The sequence below is a fragment of the Austrofundulus limnaeus genome, unplaced genomic scaffold (assembly GCF_001266775.1).
Source record: "Austrofundulus limnaeus strain Quisiro unplaced genomic scaffold, Austrofundulus_limnaeus-1.0 Scaffold45, whole genome shotgun sequence".
NCBI classification, from domain to species: domain Eukaryota; kingdom Metazoa; phylum Chordata; class Actinopteri; order Cyprinodontiformes; family Rivulidae; genus Austrofundulus; species Austrofundulus limnaeus.
Window position 1 is genome coordinate 1764791 of NW_013952447.1, and position 19847 is coordinate 1784637.

Below are 19847 nucleotides of genomic sequence, written 5' to 3' on the forward strand. Positions count from 1 at the left end.
TCTATCTATCTATCTATCTATCTATCTATCTATCTATCTATCTATCTATCTATCTATCTATCTTCTTCCTTCCTTCCTTCCTTCCTTCTTTTCGAGAGCTGGAGTTGCAAAAGCCAGCCTTTGATTTCCTGGTCATTATGGCCTATTTAATTGTAAGTAGGTTTACAGAACCTTGTTAAAGTTCCTGCAGAAGATAAGCAAACCCACAGCATGATGCTTCCACCACCATGCTTCACTGAAGCTTTGGTGTTCTTCTGGCGAAATGCAGTCTTCTTCCTGGACCGAACAAATAGTCTGTGGGCTAAATACTTTTGGAATTGTGAGCTAAAAAAAAATCCAAGTTCAGATTCATCAAACCATAGCAATGTTTAGCTTAGCCTGGGTGGATTTTTGTAAGAAAATGCTTCCCTACCTCTTAGCTCATACGTATGGAGAATACAGGAGATTGTTCTCACGTAGAAAACGCCCGACACTTCTCAGGAAATCCTGTAGCTKCTTCAGTGTTCAGCCTCTCTGCCCACTTTGTCACATATTCTAATCAATATTGAAGAGATTTCCACTTCTCAGTAATCCCACTACTGTTCYGTATTTCCTCCACTTGACCATTCTCTGTGTGTTGATTATCTAATGTTTGGGGAACATTTACTGATTTATTTTAATAATAGCAAATTATTTGCAGGTGAAATATTCAGTATCAGCAGCTTTTAACAGGCAAGCATTAAATAATCTATTTTTTATCCTTTATTTAGGCTGGATCTTGTGGGTACAATATGTATTTTATACTCCTAATAATCCTACAAATTCTGTTTTTTTTCCTGTGGTTCTTCTGTGCAGTTCCTGGTTTGTAAGCGTAAGTTGGAGAGTAAAAAAGAGGCTCTCCTGATTCTGTCTAAAGAGTTGGACACCTGCCAGCAGGAGAGGGATCAGTACACGCTGATGGCAAACCAGCTCCGTGAACGCCACCAGGCTCTGAAGAAGAAGTACAGAGAGCTCATTGTAAGCTTGCTTCASTGTAAAAGATGCACGAAAAGGCAGCAAAACAGAAACGCCTTCTGAAGTGTTCAGAAGAATAATTCTATTATTTGTCTTTTTATCAGGATGGAGACCCCTCTCTGCCTCCTGAAAAAAGGAACCAAGTGAGTAATGTTACCCAGGTTTTATCGTTTCCACATTACTGTTCAAGAAAAACGCAGTCTTAACTTTAACAAAGAAGTTATAGCGGCTCAGCAGAATAATGCGCGCACACAGCACGTCTGAGCCTGCTGAYGTGAGGTTCGTGCCAAATGGATGAGACAGTATTAATGACAGTGTTAAATCCTGCTGAGCCGGGCTCTCTCCTGGTGGAGAACCTGGACTTTTTTTCTTTTTTCTTTTTTTGCATGTAGTGGTGATGGAAAAACATCACAACTTTCCTGCCCATGTAATAATGTTCCTTTCTGTTTGTTTCCCTCTCAGGTGAATTTAGCTCAGCTGCTGAGAGACTCCAGAGAAAAGAGCGGCCAACTTTCTGAGGAGGTCAAGGAGCTCAAACAGAGGCTGGTGGAGGCTCAGGGTGATAACAAGGTACACTGAAAGACAGCCATTTTGGATGTTACCAGTCCATTAAATGGACATTATTAACGGTTATCTGTCCCATAGAATGGCTTCAGACTGTCCCGACTGTGTCCCCTAGTGGGTAACCAGTGCCATATATGCCATATACCACCGGAGTCAGGTCTACTTTATTGTAGCCCAGGTCATTTTCATTTGCTTCATGCCTCATATTAACCAGATTGCATAAAAAACCTTAGTGGTTTTATGCCTCATATTAACCAGATTGCATAAAAAACCTTAGCTGTTTCATGCCTCATACTAACCAGCTGACAGTCTGAAGCCATTCTATGAGACGGAGAACCCACTAGGATGCACTGTCGGGACAGTCTGAAGCCATTCTATGGGACTGATAATGGCTAATAACGTCCATTTAATGGATGATAATGTCCGAAGCGGGTGCAGCAAGCACGAGTAAGGATCTATTTACCAGAGAAAACCGTGATGGTTCAACTSTTGAAGGTTTCTCTGTATGTTGGTTCTCACAGCTCTTACGGATGACGATCACCAAACAGAGGCTGGGAGACGAGGAGGTCGGTGCTCGACACTTCCCTGCACATGAGAGAGAAGATCTGGTCAGACAGCTGGAAAGAGCAAGAGAACAGGTGAGGGCTGGTGACTTTTTTCAGATACTTCTAATGGTTTTAGAGGCTGTGGTAGTTGGCAAAAACACAGGAGACAGAACTGAGAGTGTCAGAGCTGAAGATGCTGAGGTTCTCACTGGGAWGGATAAGATTAGGAATGAGATCATCAGAGGTACAGGTTGAAAGACTGAGATGGTTTGGGCATGTGCAGAGGCGGGRCAGTGGGTAGAAGGTTGCTAGAGATGCAGCTGTCAGGAAGAAGACAAAAAGGAAGGTTAAAGAGGACACAAAGGTCRTTGGAGTGAGGACAGAGTGAGATGGAGGAGAGTGACTCGACGGTAAAATGTGACCAAAACAAGATAAATCATTAACCATCCCTGTGTAGACTGATCATCAGTGTTTGTAACTCTGGGCGTGTTGGCATTTTGCTGCAGAATGAGGTGTTGGAGCACAGCGTGAAGTCGCTCACAGACGAGCTGCAGGACGTGCGAGCAGAGCGCGACGTGTTCCAGCAGAAGGCTCATCGGCTCAACGTCGAAATGAACCACATCCTCGGGAACGATGAGATCCGCCTTCTAGACATAGATGCTCTCTGCATGGAGAACAGGTTGGAGGGTTTAGTGTGGACCTAAAACAGTACAGTACTGTGACATTTAGGTTTTACTGGGCCACTGAGGCCTTCTTTGTTGTTTTACCAGGTGTTTGAATAGTGATTTTGTTTTTGAATACAATGTTTTTTTTAGGTATTTACATGAGCGGCTGAGTCAGTTTCAAGAGGAGGTCAGCCTTCTTAAAAGTAACCTGGTAAAGTACAAGGTACCTATATRCTACATCCTGTATTTTCTTATTTTATACCTGCATTTTTACTTTTTTATCATTAGTTTTCTTTCATTTTTACAATTCATGTATGAAATGAACACCTGTACTCCTTGGACATATTTCAGAGTGCTCTGGAGAGCAGGAAGAATTCTAAAATCAGTGGCAAACCCAACAGTAGCGCTCTGACTGGAGTGCTTTCTGCCAAACAAGGTGAGAAGACTCTTTTATGTGTGTGCGCAGTTATTAATCTAAAGAGGTCCTAAATGCAGATTCAGTGAAAACTTGAGTTTGTACGGACGATGATGATGATGGTTTTGCAGTGAAGGAGCTGTTGCTGTCGGAGGAAAACGGCTGCAGTTTGCCYGTCACTCCTCAGTCCATCTCAGACCTGAAGTCTTTGGCTACGGCTCTGCTGGAAACTATCCACGAGAAGAACATGGTGATCCAGCACCAACGGCAAATCAACAAGTACTGACCCTCACGCGGTGCCTTCGAATTTCTCTCTGATTAAGCTGCTGAATATAATGAGTGCACACGCTTCCAGGCAGAACTCGTGTGTTTAACTCTTTCAATTTTTTTTCGTTCCATCTCGTTAGGATTCTTGGAAATCGAGTAGCAGAGCTGGAGAAGAAGCTAAAAACGCTTGAGATGTCAGGATTATGGAGCCTTCCAGGTGGATATCAGTGCAGAACTGAGACATGTTTTTGTCACTCTCTTGTAACCTCGATTCAGTTTACAATAATTTCCTCTTCGTCTCCTGCTCTTTTTCTTCTTGCCACCTGGAGGCCTGACTTATAATGTGTCTCTTGGAGTGTTTGGAAGTACGTTCCTCTGAGAATTAAAATCTAAATCTTTTTCTGTTATTCCTCATATCTACCAGCATTTACTAAATGTAGCTATGTTTATGTTTTTTTTTACCTATTAAACCTTAAAGGCAAATATTTTATTAGAAAAACTCATTTTGAATGTTTCATCATAGGAGGAAAAGACACCATCATCCTGAACACACACAAACCTGAACAAGCTGGATCTCCTGGACAGGAAGGTGAATATTCACTGGAAGCTGAATCGGGTTTATTACCCATCACATCAAAACAAGGATTAAGTCTAAAAAATGTATGTGGAGAAATAGGCAGATATAGTGTTTTGATTAAAACACTTGCAAAAATTACATTTTGTCAAAATATAACATAATTGTGTTATCAATGTATCATTTCAATGAACTGTCTTAAATATTATCCTAATTTTTTAAAGCGCTCTTTTGAGCATTAGCAACCAAAAACCTGATTTTGAGGAAAAACACCTTAAAATGGTTAGATTTTCAATGTAAAGCTATCAAAGCTTTTGTTTCTTTCCAGTTGGGAAATCTCAATATTCAAATACTATTTGAGGTTTCTTTTTTAAATTTACATAAAAAAATCCTCTTTAAAATTACATAAAATTAGGATTTAGACCAAATATTTATGTATTATTGTAACCAACAAGACAAATTAAGTAATATCTCTGGATCTACTAATGATATCAGGATGATCTAAGTATCAAAATGTAGCTTTTAAAGCCAGGAATCTGAAAATATGATTAGGTCATTTTGACCAAATTTGATTTAATCCTCATTTCGATGTGATGGGTCACATATTTTTCTTTTTGTCTTTGCAGGTGTAAGCGCTCCTGAAAGCGCTCCAGATGCTCCGCAAACCACTCCAAACCAAGTCGGCGAAACGCTGGTCGTGTCCGACGTTCAGACAGACGCTCCGTCGTCGCCATCAGACGTGGAGACGTCGCAGCAGAACTCTTCACAGCAGCCGGCTGAGGAAGCGCCAGCTGACCCTCGAACCGAAGCAGCAAACGGTGAAGAGTTTCACCAAAGCGATCAGTCACAAACCATAAAGGATTGTGCTGATTTGTCAGCAGAAGACAAATGCRTGAGGGACTCGGCTCCTGATGCAACACATCTGAACAAACGTCATCCGTCGTCAGATCTCTGCCAACCGTCRGAGAGCTCCGAGCCAATCAGGAGAGAAGAGGACGAGTCTGGAGAGTACAATGGAGGGCTGGAAACTAGTGAGACAGAGTCCTTCATAAAAGATGACAGTAATGTAGTTCTACCTATGACTGAATGGCAGCAGGAGGTCGTCCTGTTAAAACAGGAAGTAGACGTTTCTAACAGCCTGGACTCATAGAGCCTATCACGAGTTGTGTCGTAGCGTTTAGAGAAGCAGACACGACTGCTCCAGTGTCTCCTGTAGCTCCACCTTTTAAAACCAATCAGATTCTGCCTCCAGGACATCCAGACAACACATCTGTGTTTGATTAGTGAACAGCACGTTTCATAACCATAGCCTCAAATATACTGCTGTAACAGCCTCTCACTTCTGGCTGCTGGTTTTATCTATCAATGTATAAAAGGGAAAAAAAAAAAAGGAGAACAAGAGATTTACTGATTTAAACAAATCATTGGAGAAGCTGATTTTAACAGAAAAATCAGATCCCTTTACAGTATTTAACTAAAGCTTTTTATGAACTTTTGTTTCTCATTGAACAATGAACAAAAGGATGTTAAGTTATTTAAAATTGGTATATTTGCCAGAAACTTTGAATTTCTGTAAGTATTACCCAAGAAAATCTCCAAGAAACTTCCTAAATCTTGACACCATGTTAACACATTCACCTACCAAGCTGTTTCAGCAAGGCACAATTTTCTATTTTCATACAAAACGTGCACACCTAGCAGTCTTTTTATTAGATCTTGTGTGGTATTGTTTAATCTRTTTTTTTTCCAAAGCCAGTTTTGTCAAGTTTTAAAAATTATAGTCATAGAAGTTATTTTCACATATGTGTCGGTACTGCTTCACCAGTTATTTCATTAAATATATTGAATAATCTTGTATGCTTTGTTGTCATTTACTGATATGAAATGCTGGCGGTTGGTGCTGAAATAGTTTGCTGAAAATATTCTTTTACAGATCCACAAACATCCTCACTAGATGCAACTTTTATTATTATTTTTAAGAGTATTGTTTTTAACAAACAAAAATGATGCAAAAGAATTTCCAAAATTAAAATAAGCTCTTGTTAATTTATAAAAAAATATCTATATATTGCAATATTTGTTTTGTATTACTAATAATGAGATTTGTTCTTTTGTTTAAAGATCACAGACTACGTTGGGGCAAAAGGTAAGTATTTTCTTCTAGATGATGATTAGATGCMAGAATGGCTTTTGATGGTTGGAAAACGTAGCGAATGTCACCTTTTGTGATAATGAAGAAAAATGTCAGAATCACCCAGGTCACTGAAGTTTATCAGTGATTTATTTGTTCAAAGTCCACAACAATTTATTGACATTTTCTTTGAAGTTTTAGTTTGCTTGACTGCCCAATCACCAGCAACACATACATGGGACAAAACAACTGTTTCTCTGTGTTTGATAAGCTGATGTAAATCTTTATTAGATCAAAAGTACAAAATGGTGACCGGACAACTGTGTGCTGAACAGAACCACCTCCATGTTGTGGGTCTATTTCCTCCTGAGCTGCATGGCATACATCTTGTGTTGTTTATTCCACTGACTGGGGGAGGAAATCCCAATAATACAGCAGGCGAGCCTCCGGCCTGCATTTCCATGCATCAGACTGCCAGCGTCTCCACCTTGCCCCAAGTCATCTATATTTTCATGAAGCACCACTGCTCTCCCGARCACAGACAGCCCGCCAAACAGTGTCGCCTCAGATTCTCGCAGTTCACCGATTCTTCCATCTTGGGGCACAAAGTTACCAAAGTCTCCTGGGTGATTGGGGTGATTGACACCATGTGGGTTGTAGTGGCCTCCGGTGGAGTCACATCCCTGATTCAGGTCTCCATACTGATGGATGTGAATGGCTCTGGGCTCTGGAGGGCCCTCTTTGGGGAAACCGCTGAAGCGGAGGAGGACTTGGAGTTTTCCCTGAAGCTCCTGTTTGAASAGCACCTGCCCGTAGACTTTGGGCAGACCCTCATCGGGGAGCGAGGTGCTGGGTCTCACCTTGCAGGCTGCATACAGGGAACCATTGTTCTGAGAGATTTCTGGTGGAAGCAGCGTATCGTTTTGACCTGAGACACAGTGCTGGAGGCCTGCCAGCAAGACCAGCAGAACAGGTTTCAGTCCACTCACAGACCTAAAACACCACAGAGTGAGTAAAACAGTGTATAAAATAAGCCACAAAGCAAAAAAAGAATCCTGGCAGTAGAAAAATCCTTTCCATAGCCGTTTTGTTTGCAGGTGTTTGTCTTTTTTCAGTGGTAGCCAAGAGAGCATATATGTGATCACGGTTTTCACAACAGTATGTTGGTATATTCAAAATAAACACACAATATTTTTAAAAGAGTTGTGGTGTAAAACTGATAAACATTCTGATGTGAAAATAAAGGTGCAATTACATTTAAAAAGCAAACTTACCTGTGAAAGAGCATGGTGGTTACAATGAAAACAGCAAATTCTGTTAAAAAACCCGTTTAGACTCTGCAGAGACACTAAAGTCCAATCAGTCTGACTGAGCCAAAAAGATATGGGAGCTCATGAAAAAAGGAGGTGTTTCTGATGGGGGAGGAGCAGGTTTCTTTCTGGGGTGTTTTTTTTTTTTTTTKTCTCCTTTTTTGAGTAAATCTGTGTTTTTTTGCTAATCATGAGCTTAGAGACACTTGTTTACCAAAATAAACCACAATTCTCAAATTTGCTGTAAGTTATATTTTCTATACTGTACTTACATGACTAATGATGTCACAAAGTCATGATTTTAAGCTGTATCTATTAAAAATTAGAACAAAAATATATTTCTCAATAAAATGGAATGCAATGAATTTCAGCACTGAGTTGAGCCCCTGTTAAATCTTGTTTTTGTGCTATGATTCATTCACACATAAGAGTTGTTAGACATAGATGAGCACAAGGATTAACTTAGTGGTGTAAATTAGATTATGAAATTAATGGTAATTATAACAACAACATAACGAAACAAAGATTCCACATAACCTCGATTTATTCCAGTGAAGACGGGAAAAAAATACGCGAAGATTTAATAATTAACAATCAGACAACATGCTGTTTTTAAAGTCAGTACTGCCTCCGGACCAGAGGGTGGCGCTAACACAGTCTGTAAAGAACAATGTAGAACATTACAGCGCTTGGATTCAGGAAACCGACATAGTTGCGTTTTAATCATCTGCATTGATTGTGTTGGTTGGGAAAAGATAAACCAATCTTCTCCCAAATATGTCCAAAAGACACCGTTTGGATTTGGGTGATGACTACACCTCCAGCAAGAAGAGGTCTGATGGGTAAGTAAATCTCCGACATTTGTTTATGGCACTTAAACAAGGTAGCTACAAAGCTAATTATTAGCTAACATTAAAGAGCCGAAACAAAATAACCTTCGTTGTATAAAATGTAGCTGGTTTTTAGGACAAGCTTCTTATCAGCATATGATTGGACTTCAAATACTTGGTTCTAAATRTTAATTAGATTGTGAGTGCTGCTGGTTTTTAGCAATCACGCGGTTTATCATCGTTAGCTGCACGTGTAAGGCTAATGGTGACTTAGCCACCTGCTAATATCCTCTAACTGAGGCTTACAACTTGCTCCTTTTGTCGTGACTTATTCTGCAAACTTTAATGGTTGTGATTTGGGATCTGTAATATATGTATCGTCAAAAACAAAACCGAATCAGTTCTGAGTGTTGGGGTAGCTGATGGAAACAAAAGGGGTGCTAAAGCAGTTTTGAAACAGAATCATTATCAGAAATCTTTATCCTCAAGTATGCTTGTACGCAAATGTTTCTCTTGGACTCTGAGACTCTGAGCACTTGCATCTGTTTACAGGAACACAAATATTAACAGCGTGTGTAAATAAAGGCTAAGKAAAATCTGTTTAGGCCGCACCGTAGCAGAGTGCATGATGTTTACCATTGGCGCTTMGTGCTTTGGAAATAAATGGGTTGCATTTCTTGTAAAAAGTTACATATTTAGGAGAAAATGTACAYACTTTATATAAAGTTGCTTATGTATAGAACAGCATTATTTCCTGCAAGTGAATAGAGGCGAGAAATGCACATGTAGTTTATAAAATACATAGCTTAAAAGTAAACACAAGGCATTTTACATTATATTTACCCATATATACTTGCTGAAACTTTCAGGGCAGATGAAATGATTTTTGAGGTAGATGAAATAAGAGGAAAATATATAAGTGCTTAGATTTTCCTGGTTGTTGTGCTCTGAAGGATTTAGTTTGAGGCAGCATCTCAAGAATCATTACMCTTATTGTGTCCTGAGATTTCTTTTTGCAGCTTTTTGTCTGGTTTTGGGGAAAATAAATAYTGATCCTGGATGGGGGTCAGTGTGACACAGACCACGCTGACAGCTGCAGCTTACCGATATGCAATTTGTTTAAATGATATCGATATGCTGTCTTTTTGCCCTCAGGAGAGACCGGGACCGTGACAGAGACCGTGAGGACCGTTCCAGGGACCGGGATCGAGACAGAGATCGAGACAGGGACAGAGACCGGGACAGGGACTCRAAGCCTTATGCTGCTCCCTCTAATAGCATGGCATCTGTGCCGAGCTTACCACCTCTCAAGCAGATGGCTATGCAGCAGCAGATCAACCCTTTCACCAACCTGCCACACACGCCGCGCTACTATGAGATCCTGAAGAAGAGGTTACAGCTCCCAGTGTGGGAGTACAAAGAAAGCTTTAATGATATCATTACACGYCAACAGAGCTTTGTCCTTGTGGGAGAGACAGGCTCTGGGAAGACAACACAGGTAGGACATGCTGGACATTAGTCTGTTATAATCTGGATATTCCAACCCTGTTTGATGCATGTGAAGTTTGATGTCTTGAGTTTTGTAAAACAATCATTACATCTTTAAAAAATCTGCTCAAAGCTGATTCTTTTTGTTTAAATCTTTAGATCCCACAGTGGTGTGTAGACATGGTCAGAGCCCTGCCTGGTCCAAAGCGGGCAGTCGCTTGTACTCAGCCGAGAAGGGTGGCTGCCATGAGTGTGGCTCAAAGGGTGGCAGATGAAATGGATGTCATGCTTGGACAGGAAGTTGGTTACTCCATCAGATTTGAGGACTGTAGTTCTGCTAAGACTATACTAAAGTAAGGGATGCTTAATGGTTTAATATTGCAACGTTAAATATTTATCTGACAAAGCTGATGAAGCTATTTTAAGGAGAAACTTCCAATTTGTTAAGGTGTTTCTTATATTTTACAGGTACATGACAGACGGTATGTTACTGAGAGAGGCAATGAACGACCCTCTGCTGGAACGATACGGTGTGATCATTCTGGACGAGGCACACGAGAGAACTCTTGCCACAGATATCTTGATGGGCGTGCTGAAGGAAGTGGTTCGCCAAAGACCAGATTTGAAGGTTTTTTTTTTTTTTTGTTTATGCAGCTTCCTTTAACGCTACTAAAGTTAAAGTGTGCAGCTGTGTTAATCTGTGTAACGTTTGTTCTCAGGTGATCGTGATGAGTGCCACACTGGATGCTGGGAAGTTTCAGGTGTATTTTGACAACTGCCCTCTGCTGACAATCCCTGGACGCACACATCCTGTAGAAATCTTTTACACCCCTGAGCCAGAGCGGGACTACCTTGAGGCAGCGATTCGCACYGTCATCCAGATTCATATGTGTGAGGAGGACGAAGGTGACTGCCTGTTGTTCCTCACAGGCCAGGAGGTAAGTCKTACTTTGCTTTGCAGTTCTTGAAACTGCAATGTTCAGTTTCTTAACATTTTATTATTTTGTGTGTGTGTGTGTGTCAGGAAATTGACGAAGCCTGCAAGAGAATCAAGCGTGAGGTTGATGACCTCGGTACCGAAGTCGGAGATATCAAAATCATTCCACTGTATTCCACACTGCCCCCACAACAGCAGCAGAGGATTTTTGAACCGCCGCCTCCAAGGAAGCCAAACGGTGCGATAGGAAGAAAGGTCGGTTTTATTAAAAGATCAAAGGAAATGGATTATTTTGCAGTTATTTTACTTGTTAGAATAAGTATTTGACAGCTTGTGTTCCTTTCAGGTGGTCGTTTCAACTAATATTGCTGAGACCTCTCTAACAATCGATGGTGTCGTGTTTGTCATTGATCCTGGGTTTGCCAAACAGAAGGTGAGATAAAGTGACCCACTTTAGGAGGCAGTTTTGCTTTAAACTTATTCTACATTTGTTAATGAAGGTGTTATCTCATACAGTATGTCAATTATAGCATAATATCTGATAGGAAGTGTCTGTCTCTCTAAAATTTAGAGATGTTTATTTTTTTGGGGGGGGGTTGCCTTTCTTCTCATCAGCATACAGAAGTACCATTGCGGGTTGTTTATTTTAAAATGTTTAACTAAAACATGCATTTAAATGTGTGTCCAGGTGTACAACCCTCGTATCCGAGTGGAGTCTTTGCTAGTCACGGCCATCAGTAAAGCTTCTGCCCAGCAGAGGGCAGGTCGAGCTGGCAGAACACGTCCAGGGAAATGTTTCCGCCTCTACACAGAGAAAGCATACAAAACAGAGATGCAGGCAAGTGACACAAAAGCACAAAGTTTCTCTCCATGTTTGCTGTTTTGTTTCATTCAGGGATTAAAGGTCAGACAGAGGAAAGAGTGTGGGGGAGTAAAAGTTACAATGATTCATACTTTTACTTTGTCAAAGGGAGTCACAATCACAGAATCCAGCAAGTAGAAAAGGATGTGTCCGTGATTTTAATTATGTTGATTCATAGTTGATTGGAAACAGTTGGTTTAAATTCACCTACTTTTTGGGGAGTAATCTATTAAAATCAACACGTTCTTATCATTTGTTCATTGCTTGAAGTTTTGAAGGAGTTTATAGTTTTTCAGTTGTGTTCCTCAAGAAATCACAGCTCTTTGAGTGATTGTGACTCTGTAGCAACACTCAAACATACTTCAGCCATTTTCTTTGTGGTTTATATTTTGAATTTAACATCATAAATCTGCCTCTCCAGGATAACACATATCCTGAGATTCTTCGGTCCAACTTAGGATCCGTTGTGCTGCAGCTGAAAAAGCTGGGTATCGATGATCTTGTCCACTTTGACTTCATGGATCCACCAGGTGAGTCTTTCTGCATCAGTTCTAAAGATTATAGTTGGTTTGTTCGACTCGCTGATCTTCCTGACTGTTGGCTCGCTCCTCACTGCAGCTCCTGAGACGCTGATGAGAGCACTTGAGCTGCTGAATTATCTTGCAGCTCTCAATGACGACGGTGACCTGACGGAGCTGGGCTCCATGATGGCAGAATTTCCTCTGGATCCTCAGCTGGCGAAAATGGTCATTGCGAGCTGCGAGTTTAACTGCTCCAATGAGATCCTCTCCATCACTGCCATGCTGTCAGGTAATGCCCAGGACTGGGCTGACATCTTCATTTGTACTGTAGGACAGGTTTCCTGATCTCATTAAAATGATAATAATCTCCTAAGAAATTTAGGCTGTTTGAAGGATAATTTTAAATAGATTTATTCTTGTAAAACCTACCCTGCTACAGCTTATGATGATCAGTCTAAAGCGGTGAAAGTTGGATGGACATATCGCCCAGCCCTACTTAAAATGCAGTGTTGTTTTTGACGGCCATTTTAATTTTAGTCTTAGTCTTTTGAACAAAAATACTTCTTAGTTTTAATCAGTTTTAGTCATTTCTATATTTAATGGTTTTAGTCGAGTTTTAGTTGACGAAAGCTTAAAAAAATTGTTTAGTTTTAGTCAAGGAGGTTCTATAGAACAGCTGGAGTGCGCAAAAACCATGTGACCGTGTGATCGGCTGGTGGAGCTAACACTAAACGGGCAAAACTCTGGATTTCCCATTACTGTACATATTGGCAACAAAGCAGAAAAAGGACTGACGATGTATCAGAAAAACTGAGTCTGGAAAACTGTTATTTCGAAATGGAAAGTGTGTAGGAACTCTGTGTAGATATGTGGCAAAAATGACAGATTTTGTTTTTTGAAAGCCTGTCTTTCTAAAATAATTTCCCCCATGTTTAAGATCACCAACCTGTGGATAGGGCAGGCATCACTTCCTGTATTTTAATGTTTTTAGATTTCTTTTTCTTTCCGTTGACATAATATATTTTAAAATCTGAATTATTGCTTTGCAGAGCTGCCACAATATATAATTTAAACCAAAAAAAAAGTGAATAAAAAGTAAAAATTGTAAATACTGCTGGTGGTTTTAACACTTTGTAGCTGTGTGAAAACYCTTGTTTTACAGATGTGGTTAAATGAGTCCCCCTTCTCTACCAGCTAATATTCATAACTGTTGGAAATGACCATAAAAAAAGCTGCAGTCTCCCCGTCCTCTTCACACACACTTTGATAGAGACTGTGGTCCTGCCCTGTCCCAACGCAGTGTCAAGTGCCCTAGCATCATAGGCTTTGCTCCATATTTCTGTGAATGTTTGACTCATCCCTATGGGCGGCTTTGTTGGGGCCCATACCAACCTTGTTTAGTCCCACAGTGTTTCGTTCGGCCCACGGAGGCTAAGAAGGCAGCAGATGAGTCCAAGATGAGGTTCGCTCACATTGACGGAGACCACTTGACGCTGCTCAACGTCTACCATGCCTTCAAACAAAGTGAGTRACAGTCCATGCTGTAAATTTGTCTTGACCAATTAATGGATGCAAAACAACGCTGCAAAAAATAGCTATCTAAAAATAAGTTTAAAATACTAGTTTCTCGTTTGAATCTTCTCAAATGAAGTGAATTAATCAAGACAGATGAAACTTAGAAAAATTCCAGGCTAACACAAGATGAATAATTTATATTTTTAATTTATTTAATAACACATTCTGCTCTWATTTAGTRCATCAAGCTCAAAACAAGATCAAACATACTTTTTGGCTGGATATATTATTGCAAAACTTGGTTAGATGGACAGTTTTTGCAGTGTAAATGAGAGCAGCGTGATTTATTATAACATTAAAGAATGGGTGATTACTCATTGGAAGAAGAAACCTTTCTAAAACACTGGCTAAACTTTGCTAGTCTGACAAATTGGAGGGGTTTCTCTTCTAAAAGATCTCATTTTAAAATTGCCTGGAAAAGACAATCAGTTGACCATATTATTACTATTAATCAAAGTGTTACCAGAACCTTCCTTGGATGTGATTTTTATACGTGAAAGTTGGGCACTTCAGCTTCAGTATGAAACTTTTTTTTAGTATAGCTTTAATTATGCTATGAAGCTTTAAAGTCAATGTTTTCCTTGTTTAATTTGAAATCTTGTCATCTTTTCCCCAGACCACGAATCTAACCAGTGGTGCTATGACAACTTTGTCAACTACCGTTCCCTGATGTCTGCTGACAATGTGCGTCAGCAGCTGTCCAGGATCATGGACCGCTTCAGCTTGCCTCGGAGAAGCACAGAGTTCACCAGCAGAGATTACTACATCAACATCCGACGAGCGCTCTGCACCGGCTTCTTCATGCAGGTGAGCTGACCGAATAGTTCAAAACAAATTCACATTGTGATATTTGTACGCTAATGCTTGTTTTTGCCTTGCAAACGTCTTCATTTGTATCCTGTCGTTGCAGGTTGCTCATTTGGAGCGCACGGGCCATTACCTCACCGTCAAAGACAACCAAGTGGTCCAGCTGCACCCATCTACTGTCCTAGACCACAAGCCTGAGTGGGTGCTCTACAATGAATTTGTCCTCACCACCAAGAACTACATCCGCACTTGCACAGACATCAAACCAGAGTGGTATGTGTCCAGATGTTTTAACCTTGAGAATTAAGCTTTGATGCTTTCATCTTACTAACAAGATTATTTGTGTTCTCTTTGTGTTTCAGGCTGGTGAAGATTGCACCCCAGTACTACGACATGAGTAACTTTCCACAATGTGAAGCTAAACGACAGCTGGAGCGAATTGTTGCCAAGCTGGAGAGCAAAGAGTATTCTCAGTACTGAACAATAGACAAGAAGTGTTCTGAAAAACAACCGCATATTATAGTTTTAGGTCTTTCTGTATCTCTGTATCTTCATGTTAAACAGTTGGCTTTTTGATTTTTACAAGTTGTTTTCTTTTGCCTTTCCCCGTCAATGTCATTTCTGTAAGTAGGTGTCATAATGTCAGATGAACTCTCAGCAGCAGTTATTAGACYCCAGCTAATACGATTTTTCAAAAGAAATGATCAGAAACGGGTCATAAAAAACGTGGTTAGATTTCCATCAAAGTTTGGAGCTGAAACAAAATTTGTGCTTGCTTTGTTTCTTTAATAAAGGAGCTTTGACTTTATTTTTGTTTATAAATCAATAAGTGAAGCCCGTTAGACCTGTCTTTTGAAGAAAGTGTGTTTTTGCACTTTCTGCTACCTTTTTTTTCTTCCTTGCTGCTTTTTTAATTTAATGTATAATTTGATTTTATAAGCTGGTTAAACTTCAAATTGTGTTACTTCTGTTAACATTGACCTCAGCTTATATCATCTACTGTTCAGACAAAGTGTTGCTTCAATTTTTGTCATTTTCAACTGTAGAGACAAAAAAAAAGGTTTCAAGCACATTTGTGTTTTTAAATCTATTTTTATCATAATTAAGCATGTTTTATACATCTCATTTACTGATGGATTTCCAGATTACAGTAGATGATTAAACCTTGAAATAAATAAAAAACAGAAGGTTAAAAGGAAAAACAAAAGTTTTAAAAGTTAGGACCCATTAATAGTTGCCAACATCTGCCTTACAACATGAGTCACTCAGTCTGAGATAGTTGAAATCTGTTGAAGTTGGGTTCTATGGAAAGCTTGTGAACAATTAATAGYTTACCTGTTGTAGATAGTTAAARTATCTACAACAGTCATAATTCAGCAGTTATTAAAATTACTCCTAAATTAAATGTGAACTCGTCTTCGCACCCTCTTCTACCTTCTCTCTTCAATATCCTCTATGGTCTCTGGCAAGCACCTGTTGCGAGTCTCTGGCAGCGTTCTTGCTACCAAGCCGCCGAGCACGGCCGTGGAGAACAAGACCACCTGCGGCAGCTCCTTCCAGACCTCGTCCAGCAAAAGGATCAGAGGAGCCATGGCTACACCGAACCGAGCCATAAAGGAGTTAAAACCCAATCCGTTCTGCCTGAGGGGAAAAAAAAGGCAAAACTCCTGAACACAACAGACTAAATCCTAAGTTTTTATTTTAATAAAAGGAATTCTAATGTCTTGATTTAAGAAATGGAACATACAGTGAAAGAATCTTTAGTAAAGCCCAGATTTTACCTGACGACAGTTGGATACAGCTCTGAACTGTACAGCACAATAGTTGCAAAAGATGCTGAAGAAAACCCTTTTCCAACAACAGCAACAACTGTTCTGGCTACAGACATATCTGAAACAAAAATACATATATGAGATTATGTGTACTCTTCATGATGTGTATACCATAGTATGTTTCTCTTAAAACTGACAAATCTGAAAATCCCTGTCTTCCTACCTTTTGGCATCACAATGTTGATCCCCAGACAGAGGGCAGCCAACAACAGAGCTCCCACCTCAGTGCACCGCCTGCCTATTTTATCCAGTAAAAAGTAAACGGACACTTTGGCCGGCAGCTCGATTGAAGCGTAGATAAACTGAGTGAGGTAGATGTTCAGGCCAAAACCTGCTATGTTGAAACTGATGCCGTAAAATGTAGTTGCTATGAAAAGCCTGGGCATAGAAATTATGACATAATCAATATTTATCTCAATTTTAGGGTAACCTGTGCTCATTAAAATATAATTCATAGGGTATACAGACCATAACAGGCCAGTACGCAGGGCCAGTTTCCTCATATTAGGTGTTCTTATCAGGTCAAAGTAGGAATAGGTTCTGTCTTTCTTCTCTGTCACCACAATAGTGGATAATGTCTGGAAAAAAAATCAAGCAGCATTATTCTTAAAACCATGCTGTCAAAAAATTACTATAAATAAGAACCAGATTTTTCTATTCTGTTGAACAGCCAACCTCTGTTTTAAGTGTGTGATTGAACTCCTCTCTGTGATTCATCTCGGCACATTTCTTCAAATACATCTGAGCTCGCTCTAGTTTTCCGTTGGCGATGAGCCACCTAGCCGAGTCTGGCATCCACCTGATTATTACAGAGAATTTTTTTTAAATACAGTAAAATTCAACTTTGTCCTCACCCAAAATTATACCTGAATGTGCTCAAAAACATTTAATGTCATTTGTTGAATTGTGCAAATTTTCATGTAATGATCATAACAGGATTTTTATCCCGATATTGTCCTTTTTTTGGTCAATAGCTGATTTTTTTTACACATTTACAGAAAACAATTGTGCAGCAACATCTGATATCTAAATGACATCAATTATTACCAACTATATACCATTTTTTTCTCTTTTAAAACACATTTCCTATGAGTAAAGTACTTGTGTTGCACTTTCAAGCATTCTGTTAGACATTAGTTCAACCAAACTGTCGAGTCATACCGCCAAGTAATGATGGACAAGATTAAAGGTGATGAAACAACAACAATCAGACTCCGCCACTCAGTCACAAAATAGGCAATGGCTGCAAATACAGCGCTTCCAAATGTCCAGGACAAACTATCCAACATTCCCACCATTTTCCTGTGCTTTATGTCAACCCACTCCACACCTGCAGAGAGGAAATCAGTAAAGGATCATTATGATATGATCATCCAATTAAGACAAAGCTTGAATTTCAAAACTTAAATTAGAAGGGGAAAAAAGCTACATTTGTTTGCCTGGACCTCTGAGGTCTCAGTATAACATGAGGTGTATTAAAGAATGTGTAACCAGACAGGATTGAAATGAATTACTGAGGACTGTTGAGATGATGACAATGCCAGTGATGCAAAACCCCGTTAAGAACCTCAGCACTGCAAACATCTCGTATGTCGTCGAAAAAGCAGTTGTGACGGCGAAGAGAAGTGCAGACACATACGACACCAGCAGCATGATCCTTCGACCAAACCTACAAAATCACAGTCGCACAGTTTACTGCCCTGTAGTCACTTGAAGATTGTTCAGATATTTTGCAATGGATTTTAGTGGAAAGACGATGAAAAATATCTTAAATGCTCTATGTTGCTCATTGAATTTATCCTCAATTTGGAGAAATTGAGATTAGTCTGAGCTACGCCAAGGCAGAAATGGATCACATCTTACTGGATCTTAAAATAATTTACAATTAGTCATCACCTCAATAAGCTCTATCTACATAAACCAAGGCTTTTCAAAGAGCTATCTACAGCAGGTAACTTAATTTTCAGAACTACTTCACAAAATTTCACTTCAAAAAGTTTAAATAATCCCATGTTTTAAAACCTAAATCCATACCTGTCACTTAGACTTCCAAAGCACACGGCTCCAAGCATGACTCCAATGAAAAAGATGGTAGTAGTTACTTTATTTTTGCCTCGTCTATGACACACCAGGTTCCACTTAAACCAACAGATGAGAAAAAAGAAGCACTTAAGTAATTTACTTTATAAGCAAAATAGTTCATGCTAGTTTGGTTTTAAACAGAAAAACGGGTTCTGAGATCACCTCTGAGGTTATAGATGACTTGAAGGTTGTATTATCGTACACCCATCCATCATTGCACTCAGTAGTGGGCACATTGGTGAAGTTAGAGGAGTTGAACAGCAGATGATACTGTGGCTCTGCAAACATTTGACAGGAGCTCAGGCTCCCATCCTCCTGGATCGGAATACTAACAATAACTTTTTGTTCCTGGGATAAGTTCATRAAAACAACTTCATCATCCAGAGAGCCGACGTCACAGTGGTGATCAGGTACTGCTGCTATGAAATTGTTCAGCATGAAGTGGCAGGGGAGTGTGAAGCGACCGAGGAAGTTGAATGCAATGATCATAATCTGAAATCTTCCAAAGCCATTAATATCAGTAAGAACGTTCTCAAACCTCATCGTGGTCCCCGACTGACAGCAATATGTTGTCCTTCAGCACGAACAAAAAACTATAAATTGTCCTGTTGTACCCATCCTTGTACTGTAATTGTAAATCATAGTTTGAATCTTTTCCCAGATGGAACAACCTTTGGCATTTGATTAATCAACTACCTGCAAGATTACGTATGAAAGGAGTGAATCTTTAACCACTCAAACAACTTTTTTATTATTTTATGTTTGCGACTCTGAAACGAAATGTCCATGTACTGATGGTATTACAGCACTTGTAACAACATGGAATTATCACTTCAGAGGGTGCCTTTTTTGCCTTTTAATTTTGAACAAAAGAACACAGATTTACACCTTTTTTTAAATTAAATGTCACTGCAAATTATGGAATGAAATATTAAAAAGGTTCTTGAACAACTTTACCGCAGTAGTTTTCCAGATATATTGATAGGCAATTTTAAAGTGTGAGTCAACACTCAATGTAAACTAAAACCTGGATGAATCTGATCAAAAAGAAAAAAATAAGGAGGTCCTCTGAATGGGTTCTTCTTTAGTGAAACRTTTCATCTCTCCTCCAAGAGACTTCTTCAGTCTGATGAGTTTCAGGTGAACTCAGCCTTATAAGCACTGCCTCCACATGGACAAACAGGTTAGTCACATGCAAAAGAGGGCCATCTCCTAACAATAGGCTTGATTAGCTCTATTGTTCATAGAGGATTATGTGCCCCATCACCTGACTTATTGGTTTGGATGCTTCGGTTGTGGTTATTTGGTGTTTTGTTAAGTGTATGTAGTGAGTGCAAGTGGGGTTCAATGTCCCCTTGTTTTTGTCTTTTTTTTCCCTCTTTGTGTTGGGTATCGTTGGGGCCCTGATTCACACCTTTTGCTCACATGGGGCTGAGTCATACTTGCAAT

At 39.7% G+C, this 19847-nt stretch overlaps 4 protein-coding genes across 5 annotated transcripts in view; 2 read left to right on the plus strand and 2 right to left on the minus strand.

Annotated features, from left to right (window-relative positions):
• LOC106517172 (coiled-coil domain-containing protein 149) overlaps positions 1-5878 on the plus strand; it is a 6549-nt gene extending 671 nt beyond the window's left edge. Inside the window, exons 2-13 of one of the 2 annotated variants that reach the window (XM_014007891.1) lie at positions 835-996; positions 1098-1136; positions 1456-1563; positions 2079-2195; positions 2609-2781; positions 2918-2990; positions 3119-3203; positions 3314-3461; positions 3590-3666; positions 3779-3814; positions 3973-4038; positions 4650-5878. In XM_014007891.1, coding sequence (XP_013863345.1) covers positions 835-996; positions 1098-1136; positions 1456-1563; positions 2079-2195; positions 2609-2781; positions 2918-2990; positions 3119-3203; positions 3314-3461; positions 3590-3666; positions 3779-3814; positions 3973-4038; positions 4650-5173 — 1608 coding nt within the window. In that variant the 3' untranslated portion in view covers positions 5174-5878. The remainder of the gene's footprint in view (positions 1-834; positions 997-1097; positions 1137-1455; positions 1564-2078; positions 2196-2608; positions 2782-2917; positions 2991-3118; positions 3204-3313; positions 3462-3589; positions 3667-3778; positions 3815-3972; positions 4039-4649) is intronic. The other variant, XM_014007892.1, reaches the window with a different exon arrangement.
• Positions 5879-6286: 408 nt separating this feature from the next.
• On the minus strand, positions 6287-7538 carry LOC106517173 (superoxide dismutase 3). Its single transcript, XM_014007893.1, has 2 exons — positions 7429-7538; positions 6287-7147 (listed from the first exon to the last, which is right to left on the minus strand). The coding sequence occupies exons 1-2, from the start codon at positions 7440-7442 to the stop codon at positions 6511-6513; spliced, it is 651 nt and encodes a 216-aa protein (XP_013863347.1). The 5' UTR covers positions 7443-7538; the 3' UTR covers positions 6287-6510.
• Positions 7539-8141: 603 nt separating this feature from the next.
• LOC106517174 (pre-mRNA-splicing factor ATP-dependent RNA helicase DHX15) lies at positions 8142-15292 on the plus strand. The gene is made up of 14 exons (XM_014007894.1): positions 8142-8306; positions 9450-9792; positions 9942-10135; positions 10251-10410; positions 10502-10720; positions 10807-10974; positions 11066-11152; positions 11408-11557; positions 12003-12111; positions 12200-12391; positions 13504-13626; positions 14294-14484; positions 14588-14757; positions 14847-15292. The coding sequence occupies exons 1-14, from the start codon at positions 8242-8244 to the stop codon at positions 14962-14964; spliced, it is 2289 nt and encodes a 762-aa protein (XP_013863348.1). The 5' UTR covers positions 8142-8241; the 3' UTR covers positions 14965-15292.
• Positions 15014-18941, minus strand: LOC106517176 (solute carrier family 22 member 7). Its single transcript, XM_014007895.1, has 8 exons — positions 18561-18941; positions 18351-18454; positions 17831-17985; positions 17478-17646; positions 16992-17115; positions 16480-16894; positions 16266-16374; positions 15014-16125 (listed from the first exon to the last, which is right to left on the minus strand). Exons 1-8 carry the CDS (start codon positions 18939-18941, stop codon positions 15915-15917), a joined length of 1668 nt encoding a protein of 555 aa, XP_013863349.1. The 3' UTR covers positions 15014-15914.
• Positions 18942-19847: the final 906 nt, after the last annotated feature.